This window comes from Podarcis pityusensis (genome assembly GCF_964106645.2).
Source record: "Podarcis pityusensis genome assembly, chromosome: 1".
Lineage (NCBI taxonomy): Eukaryota > Metazoa > Chordata > Lepidosauria > Squamata > Lacertidae > Podarcis > Podarcis pityusensis.
This window is the reverse complement of record NC_138028.1, coordinates 11,593,769-11,611,594: the sequence shown is the minus strand read 5'-3', so window position 1 is coordinate 11,611,594 and position 17,826 is coordinate 11,593,769. Positions and strand designations below refer to the sequence as shown.

At 45.7% G+C, this 17,826-nt stretch overlaps 1 protein-coding gene across 1 annotated transcript in view; it reads right to left on the bottom strand.

Annotated features, from left to right (window-relative positions):
- Positions 1-1,663: 1,663 nt before the first annotated feature.
- NUDT14 (nudix hydrolase 14) overlaps positions 1,664-17,826 on the bottom strand; it is a 61,588-nt gene continuing 45,425 nt past the window's right edge. Inside the window, exons 3-5 of the mRNA XM_080991456.1 lie at positions 13,880-13,944; positions 11,159-11,396; positions 1,664-4,280 (exon numbers count right to left, since the gene is read on the bottom strand). Of these exons, the coding sequence (XP_080847582.1) occupies positions 4,037-4,280; positions 11,159-11,396; positions 13,880-13,944 (547 nt within the window). The 3' untranslated portion in view covers positions 1,664-4,036. The remainder of the gene's footprint in view (positions 4,281-11,158; positions 11,397-13,879; positions 13,945-17,826) is intronic.

Genomic DNA, 17,826 nt, shown 5'->3' with positions numbered 1-17,826 from the left:
GGTAATTAATGCTAACACTGCGAGGATCGGCACATTTAAGGTGGCGGTGGGAGATTTCCTATTTTAGATTCCCTGCTCTTCGGAGGATGGCTGATTTGCTCTCCATCAACAGTGATGTCACCTTTCACAGCATTAATGAAGGCTGCATTTCTAAGGCTGGAGGAGCCCTTTACATATCGGCATGCGGATTCATTTGGAAATGAGAACAGGCAATGCAATTTAATTTGTCAGAATAATGCGCTACTCCAGAACACTTTGCTTTCATCACACTTTATTTTTCTTTATTAGACAGCTTTTGCCTCTGAATCAGATTCTCAAAGTGGCTAACAAATTAAGATTTTTTAAAAAAACACATGATTTAAAACAACATCGAACTGATATACAAAACAACATGATAAATAGCCTCTTAAAGCGATCTCCAGCTTCTCCGATCTTCCAAGCCTTTCTACGCAGTCTTATTAATGAAAATAATAGCTGTAGTTACAGAGGCCATTTACAACAGAATTTAAAGCGGCAGCAGCAGCACCAATGTTAAAAACGCCATGACCAAGTATTAAAATGACGACTAAAAAGTAAATTTAGACAGCGATATGGACCAATTCTAAAAAGAGCAACAGGATCAGAAAACTAGATCCCATGAGAACAGAGGTGGGTAATCTTTGGGCCTCCAAGCATGGCCAAAGGGCAGAGAGAAATCTGGAAGCCAGAGGTTCCCACACCTGCTTTAGAAGCCCGAGGTAACAGAAATATTCAATGTGAATCAATTTCTCAAATAGGCTTAAGGTTTTAAAAAGACACCATAAAACATTGGGCATAATATCATGTTTGAGGACTGGGAGAGGTTGTGGAGTAATGGATTGAAATTTACTGCATGTAACGCTCTGAAAGAAAATGTAATGAAAATGATTTATAGATGGTATATGACCCCAGTCAAACTTGCCAAAATTTACCACCTGTCTGATAATAAGTGTTGGAAATGTAAAGAGTGTGAGGGAACGTTCTTCCACCTCTGGTGGACTTGCCCTAAAGTGAAGGCGTTCTGGGAAATGATTTATAATGAACTGAAAAAGGTATTTAAATATACCTTCACTAAGAAACCAGAGGCTTTCCTTTTGGGTATTGTCGGCCAAGGGGTGGCAAGGAAGGACCAGACATTTTTTATGTATGCAACAACAGCAGCAAGGATACTTCTCGCAAAACACTGGAAAACTCAAGATCTACCCACACTGGAAGAATGGCAGATGCAACTGATAGACTACATGGAACTGGCTGAAATGACCGGCAGAATTCGTGACCTGGGAGAAGAGAGGATTGAGGAGGATTGGAAGAAATTTAAGAACTATTTACAAAAGCATTGTAATTTGAGTGAATGCTAAATAAGATGCTAGACTAAAATAACTGAGCACCACTAAATTTAGAAGTTTCAAAGAAAATAAGTAAGACTGTGAAAACTTAGCTCCTTTCGAGAATTATAAGATCATGAAATAAAGAAGGGATATAAGAATTTAAATAAGATGATAAATTGCTGACAAAATGTTACAACGATGAAAGTGGGAGCGGGAGATGTGAGGAAGTCCAAAGAAAATGTGAAACCATGTTAAGACAAATGTTACATTGTTTATTATGTTTATTTTTTACTGTAAAACCCAATAAATTGCTTTAAAAAGACACCATAAAACAGCAAATCAGTACACAACATAAAATGGTAAAAAGCAGAGCACCGCTCAAAGCCACTTCCAGCATCAGCAACAATCTGCCCATCCAACGCAATGCTGCCTACTCTGATTGGCAGTGATCCTCCGGGGTCTCTGGCAGGGGGTCTTCTTCCCTATAACCTGCTACATGACGCTTCTAGGTGAACTATGCACCCTCCACCCCCACAGTAACCTTACAGTGGAACACAATTATTTCTATTGGGAGGGGATCAAGCAAAGATGGGCCCCAGAGGAGTCAGATTCATGAGTAGGAGAAAGATTTCATTGCAGGGAACATTTCAGACATGCAATTATCGTATTTTTCGCTTTATAGGACGCACCCAACCATAGGACACACCTTGTTTTAGAGGGGGAGGAACAAGAAAAATAATTTCTCCCCCTCTCTGCGCAGCGCCCCTTCAGCGAAGCGGCAGGAGAAACGGAGCCCCTTCCATTTCTCCTGCCGCTTCGCTGAAGGGGCGCTGTGCAGAGAGGGGGAGATTTTTTTCCCTTGTTCTCCCCCTCTAAAACAAGGTGCGTACAGTGTGTTCAAGGTGCGGTCAGTCACCTTCAGTGAAGGCAACCCGAAGCCTCCGGAGTGCAGCGGGAGTTCTTTGGAAGCCTGGAGAGCGTGCTTTCCCCCACCGCCAGCCTCAAAGAGCAGGTCGGGGCTGGCGGGAGAAGCCCAGGTTAACCCCCCCCCCCAGCCCCATGGACCACACATTCGCTCCATAAGACGCACAGACATTTCCCCTTAGATTTTAAGAGGAAAAAGTTGCATCTTATGAAGTGAAAAATACGGTAAGCTGGCAGAGCTGTCACAGAGAAGCCGGTGCAACTTGCAATCAGGTTTGAGGACACAATATAAGTGCCAGGAGAGGCTCCCGAGGGGCACAGAAGAACCTTGGTCCTTCTTGGTCCAATGGGCAGATTTTATCTCTCCCACGCCTGTGGGCCAACTTTGATAGGTGGGAGGAAACACATGCCTGTCAATCAAATGATGTCGCTGTGACTCCAGCTGACTGACACCTGTCAAAGTTCAAAGGGTGCAGCGTTTCCCAGGCACCCCAAAACCAGCTGATCTTGGGGTGTGCAAGAAGCAACTTGCAGAGGGCTGAGCACGTCCTGCAAGTTCTGTGCTTGGCGCTTGAGAAGTGTTCACCCCGGGGTGGCGGAGAGCCTTGTGCTGGGCTTCCAAAGCAACCAACGACCAGCTGGTTAGGAAGAGCAGCTCGAGGAGGTTGTGTGTGATGCCAATCTATGGTGCTAGCAAAGCCCCGTCCTTAACTGATGTCATATATGAAGTTGGGTGTATGGCAGGTATGTGTGGCTTGGCCAAAACAGAGACCACCAGCCATATCTGGTCCCCTGACTGGTCTCCTCTGCAGCAGCCAACTTTGACTCAGCAATTCCCAAACTGGACCAGGGCTCATCAGTGAGAAGACGAAACACATTTGGTACCTGAAAGCAAAGCCAGGGCGACTGCCCACAGAGAGCGCTCTGCCCTTGCCTCCTTCCAATGAGCTTTCATCTCCCTTTGCAGAGACATAGCAGAATTCCTTCTCTCCGTGGGGGCTGTTCGTTGCATCCCTGCGTGAGTCACAGCTCTGCGCCAGTCTCCTCCCAATGGGGAGGGACAGCCAGATCATCGGCTTATGCAGAAGTGTGTGCTTTCATGTGTCATCTGAAAGGCTAGTAATTCTTACTCCAAAAGTCAAACTTTTGGAGTGCAAGGGGGTGCCTGTGGCGGTTATTGCTCTATCCTTTAACATGCTTTTCCCGCCAGCGGGGTTTGCACAGCGTAATTACACATTACATGCATGTATATGTAGAGTAATCCAAAGGACCTTTTAAGAAAACGAATAAAAGACCCTCTTGCAGTGCATGAAACAGAGGCCAGGGGGCGGGGCGGGGAGGGGGGGAAGCAAGGGCTTAATCCTTCCCTTCCTCACCGTTTTGTCATTCCAAATTGCCCTCCCCAAACAGCTGCTGCTGCAAATGCGTGTCTGTCCTAGCAAATTAGGATTCTGCTCTCCCAGCTTTAGCAGCTTCTATGCTGTCCAGTGTTACATTCAACCAGTCAATAATGAACTCATGGCTGTCAAGACTCACTGCCAATGGTGGGCGAGGACTTATGTCTGCAGCTGCAAATGATGTCAAATGCCCGGGGTGGGGGGGGGGGGGAGAAAGCAGCAGTTTCCTAATTTCTATTTTTGCGACTCTTTCCTGAAATATATACATTCAGAAAGGGAAAAAAATCTTATAAATGGTTTGATGGTTGTTGTTGTTTTTAAGTGAAATAAAAAATCCCAACCTCACCCCTCCAGAAATCTCAGCAATGGTTATTCTTTTTCTAGCAGCTTTGGGACAACGTTGGTCTGGAACCACATGAAGCTGAAGATGAAGCCCATGGTTTTAGGGAGAGCTTCGTCAAATGCAAAATTCATGCAGTCCTGCAGAGGTATTTCCACCACCTCAATCAGCTCCCCTTCTTGTGGCTGGCCTCCACCTTCGCCCGCTTTCATCTCGTCTGTTACCTCGGCGTAGAACAAGGTCTGCTTTGATCCTGACACACCAACACCAGATCTTTAGGGGTGAGAGAGGGAGAGGGGAGAAACCAGTACATATTTAAGGAAACCTTACATGAACACCCGTCAAAATAAGGGGCACTTTGCAAATGAGAGGAGAACGACACAGTGTGAGAAACACAGGATGTTGCTGAATGGCAGCCCTGCACTTCTGTAATCTGTAGTATATTATTATTATTATTATTATTATTATTATTATTATTATTATTACCATCCAGCTTACACATTTACACCCAGCTTACACAGCTATACTAGAACAAGCTAAAACACAGAAATGCATGAAAATGCAATTAAACACTAAGACAACTGAAATAGCATAAAAAGATCCATTAAAAACACAGACAATAACAATATAAACATCATGGCACCAGCCCTTTCCTCAAAAACAGTCAGTTCCCAAATATCTTTTGCAGGGGTGCCAACTTGAATAAAATTTTGGGGGGTGGGCAGGTAAGCCCCATCCAACGTAATTGATCGACCGATGTAGCGCATGCACACCATTTGAATGGCAATGGCCATCAGTTGGGGGCCCCCCTCAAATATTTTATTGGGGGGAGGGAACCACCAGAAGGCCCTCGGCACTGGACCTCAGTGTCCGGGCAGAACGATGGGGGCGGAGAAACTCCTTGTTGTATGAACAAATGAAGTTGTATGAAGAAATCAGCTGGCTGGGTTAAGGCAGACAGTTGCCATTCTCACAGCAGCCCTGCGTTTCTTCTTGGTTCAGAGAAGGGTGGTCAGAATGATCTGGCGGTTGGAGGAAATCCCCTCTGGGGAAATGCTACATTATTTTTGGGTTTTGGGTGAGCCAAGAAGGAGATGATAAAGTTTTATAAACTTATGCATGGTGTCAAATGAAAGGGAGAAAAATCTTCTCCCTAGCTCTTAATACCGGAAATGTAGGCTCCTCCAACAAAACTACAGTGGTGCCTCGCAAGACGAAAAGAATCCGTTCCGTGAGTCTCTTCGTCTTGCGGGTTTTTTCGTCTTGCGAAGCAAGCCCATTAGAGGTTTAGAGGCTTAGCGCTACAGTATTAGCGGCTTAGCCGGCTTAAAGATCAGCTGATAAGCGGCTTAACGATCAGCTGATAAGCGGCTTAGCATCAGCTGTTAAGCGGCTTAAAGATCAGCTGATAAGCGGCTTAGCCATCAGCTGATAAGCGGTTTAGCGGCTTGGGAAAAAGCGGGGGAAAAGGAAAAAAACCCCGCAGGAATTCGCAAGACATTTTCATCTTGCGAAGCAAGCACATAGGAAATTCGTTTTGCGAAGCACCTCCAAAATGGAAAACCCTTTCGTCTAGCGGGTTTTCCGTCTTGCGAGGCATTCGTCTTGCGGGGCACCACTGTAATTTGAAGTAGATTCAGGGCAGACAAAATGAATGCAGGATTTAAAGGTATGGAATTTGTTGTAACTGGATGAGGCGATGCCCGCCAACTTGGGTGGGAGAAATTCATAGAGGGAACGTCTGCAAAAGATTATTAGTCACGCCAGCCAGAGGTTCAGTAACATTTGCAGAGGTGCTGCTGTGGACCTTCCCCTGAGACTGGCTACTAGATGGGCTTTTGAACTGATCCGAACTGATATATTTATGTTCTTATAACACACAGTCTTGGGGTTTCCAGTTCAAAATGTTGCTGCTAATTAATCCATCACAGTTCTGCCACTCTTCCAAGTGAGATTCTCTCTCTCTCTCTCTCTCCATCCAGATATATGATGCAATAGGTTTATTTGTCATCCATTATTTCAATTGATTTTGTGTTCTCATTTTGTATTTCTACGTTGTGAACTGCCCTGTGATCTTCAGATGAAGGGCAGTATAGAAATTTAATAAATAATAAATAAATAATAATTATAGTGAAATAATCTACTCTTACGTTTCTGAATCCATGTTCAAAAATTGACACTTATTGATCCTGTGCTTTTAAGCATACAAACCCTCCAGTCAAATTATGAAATCGATTCATTAATAAAAGGAAATTCAAGCAAATGCACTATGCGGCTTCTGAGGAACGTATTATACTGCTTTTATAAGCAAATCCAAAATCACGACGCTCTTTGTACTGCACGCCAATTCCGTGCACACACACAATGGGTAAGCTGATGAGCGATTAAGGTAATTTCCCAAGGTAATTGATTTGGACCTTTACACAGTTCTGAGGTTATAAGTAGCAGGTGCAGGAAAAACACACACACAAAGAATAGAAGCAATTGACACAAAATTATATTATATTATACTATCTGCAGACAGGTGTACTGGCAGGTGATTCCCTCTAATTACAAAGCATGTCATTGTACTGTGGCCATTAACCAGAGCAGTAAGGTTAAAATTGTATTTATGCGAAGATTACCATGGAGAGTACAGCATGAGACAACATTAACTCTACCAGGTATGGCCAGTATACTGTATTTTTTTTATGGGAAAACATTAAAAGACCCCATTGGCAAAATTAAAAACAAATGAAGTGAAACCATATGTCTGAAATAATAATAATAATAATAATAATAATAATAATAATAGTAATAGCCCACCCATCTGGCTGGGTTCCCCCAGCAACTCTGGCCAGTTTCCAGCACATATAAAAACATAATAAAATTTCGAACATCGAAAACTTCCCAATACAGGGCTGCCTTCAGATGTCTTTTAAAAGCTTTGTATCTCCTTGAGGGCTTTCCACAGGGAGGGCGCCACTGCCGAGAAGGCCCTTTGCCTGGTACCCTGTAACCTCACTTCTTGCAGGGAGGAAACTGCCAGAAGGCCCTCGGAGCTGGACCTCAATGTCTGGGCAGAACGATGGGGGCAGAGATGCTCCTTCAGGTATACTGGGCTGAGGCCGTTTAGGGCTTTAAAGGTCAGCACCAACACTTTGAAATGGGCTTGGAAATGTACTGGGAAATGTGCTAGATAAGAAACTTCTGGATAGTAAACTGTTTTCTGCTTGAAAACGGTGTACAGATATACATTAGATCAGGGGAAATTGCACTAAAATGGTGATGACTTTCCATGAAAACTATTATTATTATTACTACAGTCATACCTCACGTTACGTCCGCTTCATGTTATGTTCTTTCAGGTAACGTCCCGTGGCGACCCAGAAGTACTGGAAAGGGTTACTTCTGGGTTTCGCTGCTCGCGCATGCGCAGAAGTGCAAAATGATGTCACACGCATGCACAGAAGCGGCGAATCGCAACCTGCGCGTGCGTAGACATGCCGCTGCGGGTTGCATTCTTTTCATGTTGCGAACGGGCCTCCGGAATGGATCCTGTTCGCAACCAGAGGTACCACTGTATTATTATTATTATTATTATTATTATTATTATTACTATTACTATTACTATTATTACAAAACTGATGTGGAAATTCGGCAAACAAAACTTTTAAGATCTGAAAAATGAGGAATGGACCCTGAGGGATAACTCGGCCATTAGAGCACGAGACTCTTAATCTCCAAGTCGTGGGTTCGAGTCCCACATTGGGTAAAAGATTCCTGCACTGCAGGGGTGGGACTCATAGCTGTCAACTTACAGATTTGAAAATAAGGGACCAGCAGCCTTGGAAATAAGGGATCAGCAGCCAAAATAAGGGATTTTCCAAGCACAGGTATGTTCAACTTCTGAGCCCCTCCAAGCCAAAGGCAGAAAGCCCAGCCAGCAGCCAAACGAAGCCTTAAGCGGTGGTTCCCACAGCGCAGCAACCCAGCAAAGGGGATGCAGCAAGGAAAACCACCATCACCTCTCCGCTGGGAAGCGCTGAGCAAAGGCAAGTTCCCAGGCAACGCGGCCGATTTGATTGGCACAAGGCATGCAAGCTCCACCCCCCAGTCGTTCTTAGACTCCTTATTGGGTGAGCAAGGCAGCCAAGCAACACAGTTGGAGCCTCCCTCTTCCCTGGCCGGCAGGGAGGGAGGGAGAGGAGCTGCTTCCTTTGAAACCCGGGAAATTTATGGGATATCATCAATCCGGGACAGCAGCGGGACACAGCGCTGGGATAAGGGGCTTTCCTGCCAAATAAGGGACGGTTGACAGCTATGGTGGGACTAGATGACCCCTGTGGCCTCTTCCAACTCTACAAATCTGTGGTTTTGGTTCTGTGACTGGTTCAGCCATCCCTACGCAGCACATAACATGGACTGCCGTTTAAATGACCCTCCAAGGCCTAAGGTATTGGCAGAGAGGGAGGCAAAACTCAAATGTAAAAGGGGAGGGGGCTGTGACTGGTGTAGTCTTGCTTCTTCTGCCTGTCCCCAATCTCGGTAGGGACCTCCTGTTCTTCTATTTGCCTCAAAAGAGCAAACCCAGATGCATCCATAATTATCCCCCCCCCCCAAATAACATTGTCGGAATAATACAAATGCGGGGGGGGGGGCAATTCCCAGCGTGTTTACTCAGAAGTAAGCCCCCTTGAGTCCAGTGAGGATTATTCCTAAGTAAGCAGGCCTAGGATTGCAGCCTGTCTTTCACACCAAAGAAAGCACCTTTTCATCTGGGAACCCAATCGCATAATCTGGCTCCGAGGAGTTGTAAGAGACAGCTCCTCTGTTCCTCTTCTCCTCCCCCTAGCAAAAGCTCCTTAATCCAGCAGGAAATGACATTTGCCAGGATTGACAGCTGTGGATCTGAATTTAATTCCCAGTCCCCCGCCCCTCTTCTTCTTCTTCTTTCTTAAAGCATGTCAGTGTCCACTTCAATAGAGTTGTCAAGAGGAAAAGCAAATAAAGTTTTCCTTTCTTTTAAAGTCCCAGCTCTCCATACATTTCGACATGCATCTCCAAGTAGGAGAACAGATGCTTCCCCCCCCACAAAGCTGCAATCTGGGGAGGCAGAAGGCTCTGAGCACATTTTCATTTTAGATTATTTAATTCTTGACATTTCCTTAATTCCAAATACTAGACGCATTCTGCATACACACAGTTGGCTTCCCCTCTTCGTTCTGGTGGAATTTCAATGTGCTTAAAAAAAAAAACCCTTCTAAAATAGTTGGGATTACAAAATGTATCCCAAATTGCAGCTAATAATTTTGATTTAAATCAGCATGTTATGTCCCAAGGGCTGGAAAATGATCCACTCCAGTAATTCCTAAATGATCTGCTGGGGCACACTGGTGGGCTGTGTGGAACAAACGAATTAAAAATGCAACTCTCCTAAGCGCTCAGTGTACTTTCTCTAAGGAGGCTGCCTGGTGTGTCTCTGCATGATTTGTTGTTCCGGCACTGCATTCTTCCAATCCACTCGGACAGGAGGTAAGACTGGAGAGGCCTTGGGCTAATAATAATAATAATACCATAGAAGAAATGACCAGATGTTAAGGGGACAAGAATAGTTGTTATATATCCAACAGTGTGATTGTGTCTGTGCCAAAAGAAATGCCCCATATCAGGTAGTTTCCCCCATATCATTTCCCCACCTACTGAGAATTGTAGAGTTGGAAGGGACCACGGGGGTCATCTAGTCCAACCCCCTGCAATGAAGGAATCTTTTTGCCCAACATGAGTGGGGTTCAAACTCGCGACCTTGAGATTAAGAGTCTCATGCTCTATGGGAGTGGGACAAGGGGACACAAGATGGAGCTATTATTTTCAGTGGTGGAGCCGTGTCAAACGTGACATTTTAGTTCAGCCCTGAGTAACTCTGTGCAGCTTTGAAGAAAAAACAAAAGGGGAAATAACTTGTCCGGAACTTAGGTGGGCATGGTTAGACTTCCCCGCAAACTAATTGCAGGAAGAGATATTATCTCTCCTGTGCAATCCACCTCCTCTTCAACCCCCAAGGAAGTGAAGCAACAGGTGAAGGCAGGTAAAGGGTTCCCTTGTCAGGCTACTATTAAGGAAGGGACAAAGCTTTTATTGCCTTCTCCAGCTTTCTATTTTGTTTGCTTTATGGCAGTTGTTGATGACTTAGCTGGGTTTAGGATGGCTGTTATCTGACTAGAGAAGGGGCATAGCACAGTTAGCCTGCAGGTCTTGGGTTCAATCTTTCAGATCTCCAGATTAAGGGGGAAAGAAAGATCTCAGGAGCAGGGCTAGGAAAGCTCTCTGCCAGAGTCCTTTGAGAGATTCTGGTGGAGAGCATTAAAGAACACAAGCCCATGATCTGGCTCAAAGAGTTGTCAGAGTACCTAACTGTGGGATGTAACCCATTGGTGCAGTCAAATGCTACGTTCCTTATTTCCCTAGAGTGGACACAGGCAGGGGGACATCCAGTCAGTGTAACTTCCTCTTCCACTGGTCTGGAGCATCTTCCCCCTGCATGTGACCTGGAAGATGGGCATGGCTCTGGCTGATTCCATAAAAGAGCCAAGTCACGCAGCCATTTTCTCACTTGCAGTTTTGTCTCTTGTTTGTTTTAATACTGCTGTTGTCTTGTTCTTACCTTTTGCTGCCATGCTGCTCTCCTGCAGCCATTTTGTTCTATTAATGTAATTTTGCTGTCTGCTGGCTCTCAGCCAGCAGCACCTGAGTTCAGTCTCCACATGAGATGAACTCACAGTTTCTTTGTGTAACTACCAAGTAAAGCCTGCCTTTCAGGGATCAAATCGTGAACTGAAATGTGAGTAAACTTTTTGTTACTTTACTCAGAAAGACTCTTGTGTCTTTATTCTTTTAAGAGCGATCAAAGGGGACACCAGGAAAGAAACTTAACTAAGAGATTCAAATGAATCTGCAAACCAGCTTCCAGCTACATTGAGGGGAATCTGCTCTGCTACATCACTTACTAGCGTCAGTGAAGGAAGGATAATACTTATTCAATATATCCTTTCCTACTATCCTTAACATTCCCACACTAACAGCATGTTCGGGAAATGTTCGGCTTGTCTGATTTCATCAAGGTCTACCCTGCCAGCTGCTCTCCGAAAACCACCAAGCCCAGATCGACTTACCTGCACGAAGTAATTTTCTTCAGGCTGGCTGTAGGGATCTCATACCCACACTCTTCCAAGACTTCCATGCAAGCTGTCTCTTCCAAAGAGAGCTCTGGCTTGTCTACAATGCCAGCGCAGAGCTCATAGGTCACTCCTGTTGAAGCAGGCAAGTGACCTGGCAGAGGGCACCAGCTCCCCTGGTTTTCACGTTCAAAGACTTGAGGGCAGAGCCGCTCCATCTCACACATGTAGACAGCTGGAGGGGGGAGGGGAAAGGTAAAATGTAAGACTCTGGCACTCACCTGACCTTAACGAGAGATAGTCAAGCCATCACACCAATCAAAGACCTCCGGCCTCTATTTATTTAAGATGCATGTTATTACAGTTGCACTTAGAAGTCCCTGGTGCATTTACTGTGCTGCATTGTTTGAAAATAAGTTTGTGTGTGGACATCCAATTAGTGCTAATTAGCAGAACAGGAGAGACCCTGCATGCTTTACAAAGATAGATTCTCTCCCCGTCCCCCTTCAGCATTACTTCTACTTTTGGGAGCAACTTCTGTCTCAAGGCAACTTCCGTTTGCCAGCCAACATTTCACAGGATTCATTGATACTTGCTGGGATGTTGGGCTGTACATGATGTACCATGTGCGCAATGACGAGTGTTTCAGCCTGTCAACTCAGCTGCTGTTTCGGCAGAGTTATGAAAAGCACGCGTGTTTGTTTGAGAAAGCCCTTTTTGAGCACATAGTAACCCCCCCCCCCCGTGCAGAGTGGATTGCGGAGTGGAATTTGCAAAAGACCTTTTGCATTAATCTAGAAACAGCTGTTGCGGTAATACTCTCCTAAAGGAAATGCTAAGAGCCATGTAATACCATCAAAGGAAACACAAAGCGCTGGATTCTGCACGGTTGATCCGGTCTATGTTGGCGTGCAGACTGCCAAAAGGCAGGCTGCTGCGACGAGAAGCCTTTGTTTCAGGAAGGCCACCTTTTTTTCTCGGCCTTGCTTCTTAGCCTTTAATGGCAGCTTGGCAATATATAAATTAAGCAGATGAAATCTGCCATGCCGTGGGGATAAGGGGTAGGTCACACCTACATATAGGCTGCCACGAAAGGATTGGAGTTGGCCCAAAGAGTGGGGGTCCTTTTTAAAAAGTTGGTGCAAAAAGGTGGGAGGTGTCCCAGGTGAACAAAAACAAAGCGAAAGGAAACTCCTAGAATTGGAAGGTCTACTGAGGATCAGGTCAATTCTGTGTCCAGGGCAGCTGTCTACCAGCTCCATCTGGTACACAGGTTGAGACCCTATCTGCCCGTGGACTGTCTCGCCACAGTGGTGCATGCTCTAGTTATCTCCTGCTGGGACTACTGCAATGCACTCTATGTGGGGCTACCTTTCAAGGTGACCCGGAAACTACAACTAATCCAGAATGCGGCAGCTAGACTGATGACTGGGAACGGCCGAGACCATATAACACTGGTCCTGAAATACCTACATTGGCTCCCAGCACGTTTCCAAGCACAATGCAAAGTGTTGGTGCTGACTTTTAAAGCCCTAAACGGCCTCGGCCCAGTGTACCTGAAGGAGTGTCTCCATCCCCATCGTTCTGCCCCGACATGAGGTCCAGCACCGAGGGCCTTCTGGCAGTTCCCTTGCTGCGAGGTTACAGGGAAGCAGGCAGAGGGCCTTCTCGGTAATGGCACCTGCCCTGAGGAACGCCCTCCCAGCAGATGGCAAGGCAATAAACAACTATTTTACTTTTAAAAGACAACTGAAGGCAGCCCTGTTTAGGGAAGTTTTTAATGTCTGATGCTGTATTGTTTTTAATATTTGGTTGGAAGCTGCCCAGAGTGGCTGGGGAAACCCAGCAAGATGGGTGGGGTATAAATTAATAATAATAATAATAATAATAATAATAATAATAATAATAATGGCCTTCTGGCGGTTCCCTCACTGCGAGAAGCAAAGCTACAGGGAACCAGGCAGAGGGCCTTCTTGGTAGTGGTGCCCACCCTGTGGAACACCCTCCCATCAGATGTCAAAGAGATAAACAACTACCTGACATTTAGAAGACATCTGAAGGCAGCCCTGTTTAGGGAAGTTTTTAAAGAGTGACATTTTAATGTATTTTTGATCTTTGTTGGAAGCCACCCAGAGTGGCTTGGGAGACACAGCCAGATGGGCAGGGTACAAATAATAAATTATCATCATCATCAAGTCCAACCCCCTGCAATGCAGGAATATGCCTCTGTCCCATACAGGGATCGAACCTGCAACCTTGGCATTATCAGCACCAGGCTCTAACCAACTGAGCTATCAGGCACTCTGCAAAAGGCAGCTGCTTTCTTTAGTGGGTCACACATTTCGAAGCCTAAATGGTTAGGACTAGGGAGTCTAAAGCATGTTTGTAAGTAAGCGTAGTGCACCCTATTGGCCTGGGATAGCTCAGTTGGTACAGCATGGGACTCTTAATCTTGGGGCCATGGGTTCGAGCCGCACATTGAGCAAAAGATTCCTGCATTGCAGGGGGTTGGAGTAGATGGACCCTTGGGGTTCCCTTCCAACGCCACAATTCTATGATTCTACAACTCACCAGAAAGGCTAGTGCATCTTCCCCCATCTCCGTCACAAAATATTACGCCACAGGTATTCAAAGGCCCACCTGCTTTTTACTGCTAAAGCCCCTCAAAAGCTGTGCTTCATTGGAGAGCAAGAACTAAAAGCAAAGAAAGGGGATTACCTGGACGGAACTGCTTCACCACAACAAAGCACCGCCGAGAAGTATTAAAGATCAGGATGGCCACGCTGAGGAAGGAAAGAAAAGCACAAGGGAGGAGGAAACACAGATCAATGCACTTGCAAGCAAGGAGGCATCCCTAGGCTTTAATGGGTTTAGGGGCTTGGCCTTGGAAGGCAGGATGAGCTAGCCACAAGAACACAAGCTAAGGACACAGTTGTTAAATTCATGATCTAATTTTGGAGATAAGTCTCTGGCACAACTCTATGTTTCCACACACCAACTCAGGTAGAATAGAAAGCTGTAGAGTTGTCTGGACACATAGCATGCAATAGTACTGGGGACGGATGGAACAGCTTGGTAGGTTTCTGGATGAAACATCGGCTCTGGATCCATTCCAGTCCGGCTTCCGCGCTGGTCATGGGACCGAGACGGCTCTGGTCGCCCTAACAGATGATCTCCGCAGGCAGCTGGATCGAGGCGGGTCGGGGCTGCTGATTCTTCTAGACCTGTCAGCAGCCTTCGACATGGTCGATCACGAACTCCTGGACCACCGCCTTGCCGACGTGGGGATCCAGGGCACAGTCCTTCAATGGCTGCGCTCGTTTCTCTCTGGTCGGGGACAGAGGGTGGCGCTTGGGGGGGAACTGTCATCCCGCCACTCCTTGGTGTGTGGAGTGCCCCAGGGTGCGATACTCTCCCCGATGCTTTTTAACATCTTTATGCGCCCCCTCGCCCAGCTTGTCCGGAGTTTTGGGCTGGGCTGTCATCAGTATGCTGATGACACCCAACTCTATCTGTTGATGGATGGCCATCCTGACTCGGCCCCAGACACACTGATCAGATGCTTGGAAGCTGTGGCTGGATGGTTACGTGGGAGCCGGTTGAAGTTAAATCCTTCGAAGACAGAGGTCCTCTGGCTGGGACGGGACGATATGGGATTGAGGGGGCAACTCCCATCTCTTGCGGGGGTGCAATTAGTGCCAGCACCGTCCGTTAAGAGTTTGGGTATAATCTTCGATACCTCCCTCTCCATGGAGGCGCAGACTGCAGCTATAACAAAGGCGGCATTTTTTCATCTCCGCCAAGCTAAGCAGTTGGCTCCTTACCTCTCTCGCCCTGACCTAGCCACTGTGATCCACGCGACGGTCACCTCCAGACTGGATTATTGTAACTCGCTCTACGTTGGGCTGCCCCTGAGACTGACCCAGAAACTCCAGCGGGTGCAGAATGCCGCAGCGAGACTCCTTACGGGGTCTTCGCTGCGGGATCACATTCATCCGGTGCTATACCAGCTGCACTGGCTCCCGGTGGAGTACAGGATCAGGTTTAAGGTGCTGGTTTTAACCTTCAAAGCCCTATACGGCCTAGGACCCTCGTATCTATGGGACCGCCTCTCCTGGTATGCCCCACAGAGGAACTTACGGTCTTCAAATAAAAACATCTTGAAGGTCCCAGGCCTCAGAGAGGTTAGGCTGGCCTCAACTAGAGCCAGGGCTTTTTCGGCTGCGGCTCCATCCTGGTGGAACGCTCTGTCACAAGAGACAAGGGCCCTCCAGGACTTGACATCTTTCCGCAGGGCCTGCAAGACAGAGCTGTTCCACCAGGCCTTTGGTCAGGGCGCAGCCTGACTCCCTCCTTTGGCAATCTTTACAATACTTTAGTTTATGGTTGCCATCAATTTTGATTTTAATTAATTCTTTGATGTTTTTATAATGTTGCACTATTTTAGTGTTGTTAGCCGCCCTGAGCCCGGCTTCGGCTGGGGAGGGCGGGATATAAATAAAATTTATTATTATTATTATTATTATAGTTATAATGACCCTAAGTGGGACTGCAAGAAAATGTCACGGTGTGGCTCCTGTCCAGAGTTCCGGTCAGCCACACCCACTTCCAGGACTCCGCCTTTGTGTTTCCTGTTCCCAGCATTCCATGCTCACTGAGCATGCTCCATCCTCATGGGACGGCTTTTCCAAGCAGCTGCCCCTGGTTCTTTTTCCTAAATATTTTTATGCTTTTTCTGCAGACCTTGCAATTCCCTTGTGCCTAGTGATATCGTTTCTTGGCTGCATAAAGACCCCCAACTCTTATACAATCAGTACATCTTGTAGGGTATGAAACAGAGGCTTGGTTGTTTGAGACTTCCATCATATGCCAGACCGCCAACATTTTCGGCATGTTGAAGCAGTTGCCATCAACAAAAGAAATGGCGCGTGTATGACTGGTGTATCAGTTAGTCATTTGGGACCATCTTTGCTGATTTCTGTGAAACTTCTCTGGAGCAATTGCTGTCACTCTGACGCACAGAAGTGAACAGAAACTTATATCAAGATGGGCAAGAGGTTCCGGCAGTTATTTTACATCAAAGACAAGAAAGCATCAGAGACAGTTGTGGTCAAAAAGGTTTGCAAATAATCACTGAAGAATTAAATAATCAAGAAGCTTCATCTTATTAATCAAATTGTTCCCTATCACGTTAATAATAAGTAATGATCAAAATGTACTTACTTATTTCATAAAATGTACACAATGTTTGATTGCAAGAAAACTCAAAGAGGTATACACTATTTGAGGCTATAGAAAGCTTTTAATATTCTCCTTTTCTCCGTCTTTCTAAATTCATTTCCCCAACTGACTCTAAATAACATCCCTTAACCAATTCTAAGTGCCTTGGAATTATCTTGTCAATCTCAAGAAGCCCTTCACCAGTAGTCTAAAAGGCCTAAAAGCATTGCACATGCAAAATGGCTAAGAATTGGAGGCTACGACACTTAACACAAATTATGCCGTGAGCAACACACACACACACACACACACACACACACACATTTCCTCCCCCTATAATATGGGTTCAGTGTAAGTTATGGCAGTTTATGGAAGGCAGACAAATAATTGTGTATCCGAGGGTGACATGATCTATACAAAACCCAGCCCAGTCATAAAACTGCATAAAAGTAAGATCCACTGAGCCCAGAGCGACTTTCCTCCCCAAGCACAGATGGGACAAAATGAAGGGCTGACGAAATTCCACCCTCACAACCTGTTCTTCCTCATTTCCCTTTGGAAATTGGGAGGTATAAAGCTTCTTACAAATTTTTTTCCATGCTTTTTATATGGAAGAGATTTTATCCTGGTTTTTCTAGCCGGATTTAATGCCAACTAACTGTCAAGCATATTTGTTAATTGATGTATATATTAGAGTTCCATGATAACTTGTTGACTACCGAATATTAATTTTGACTGATACCTTGCCCTGTTTCAAAGACCCAGGAATCTGTTCAAGGCGACTGAAGGGTTACGGAGAACATAAAAGAGAGAGGTGATTATCAAGGAGTTATACAATACCATAGTGCTGAGAAAGCTTGTCTTTAATTCTTCATCTGTGAGATTTGCACAATGTGAAATGTGGTTATGTTTGAGATTATTAAAATTAACCACAACCTTAATAAAAATAAAAAGCAGCCTCCATAGCACTGCACTTCAATGATATTGTTTTGCCTGCTTCCTCCCTCCCCCCACCTTTCTGCCTCTTCTATCTGTCTCCCAAAGGCAGAAACACTGGGGTAACCCCCAGTGTTTTTTCCTTATAAAAAACCCCCACTATGACATGGGGTATTGCTTTCTATGAGCCAAATCGGTAATAGCCTAAGGACCTGACCATGCATGAATCAGAGTCTCCAATAACTGCAGTCCATTCAGTCTCCCAAAGGCCCCCAAGCTGTCGAGAATGAATGAATATGGGTGTCAACACAAGCAATACAATTTGCTTGCTTATGATTCTAGTTGAATTCTGCAGAGTGCAAACAGGGGTAGAGGCAACTGCCCTACGAACATGTCGCCTTCCTACACAACAGGTAGCCTGCATAGTATCTCTCAGGGATGCAGGGCATTTGGAGAGGAAGTCATGAATATTGTCACGGCAAGAGGCACATCCTGTCTCATTTTGCCCC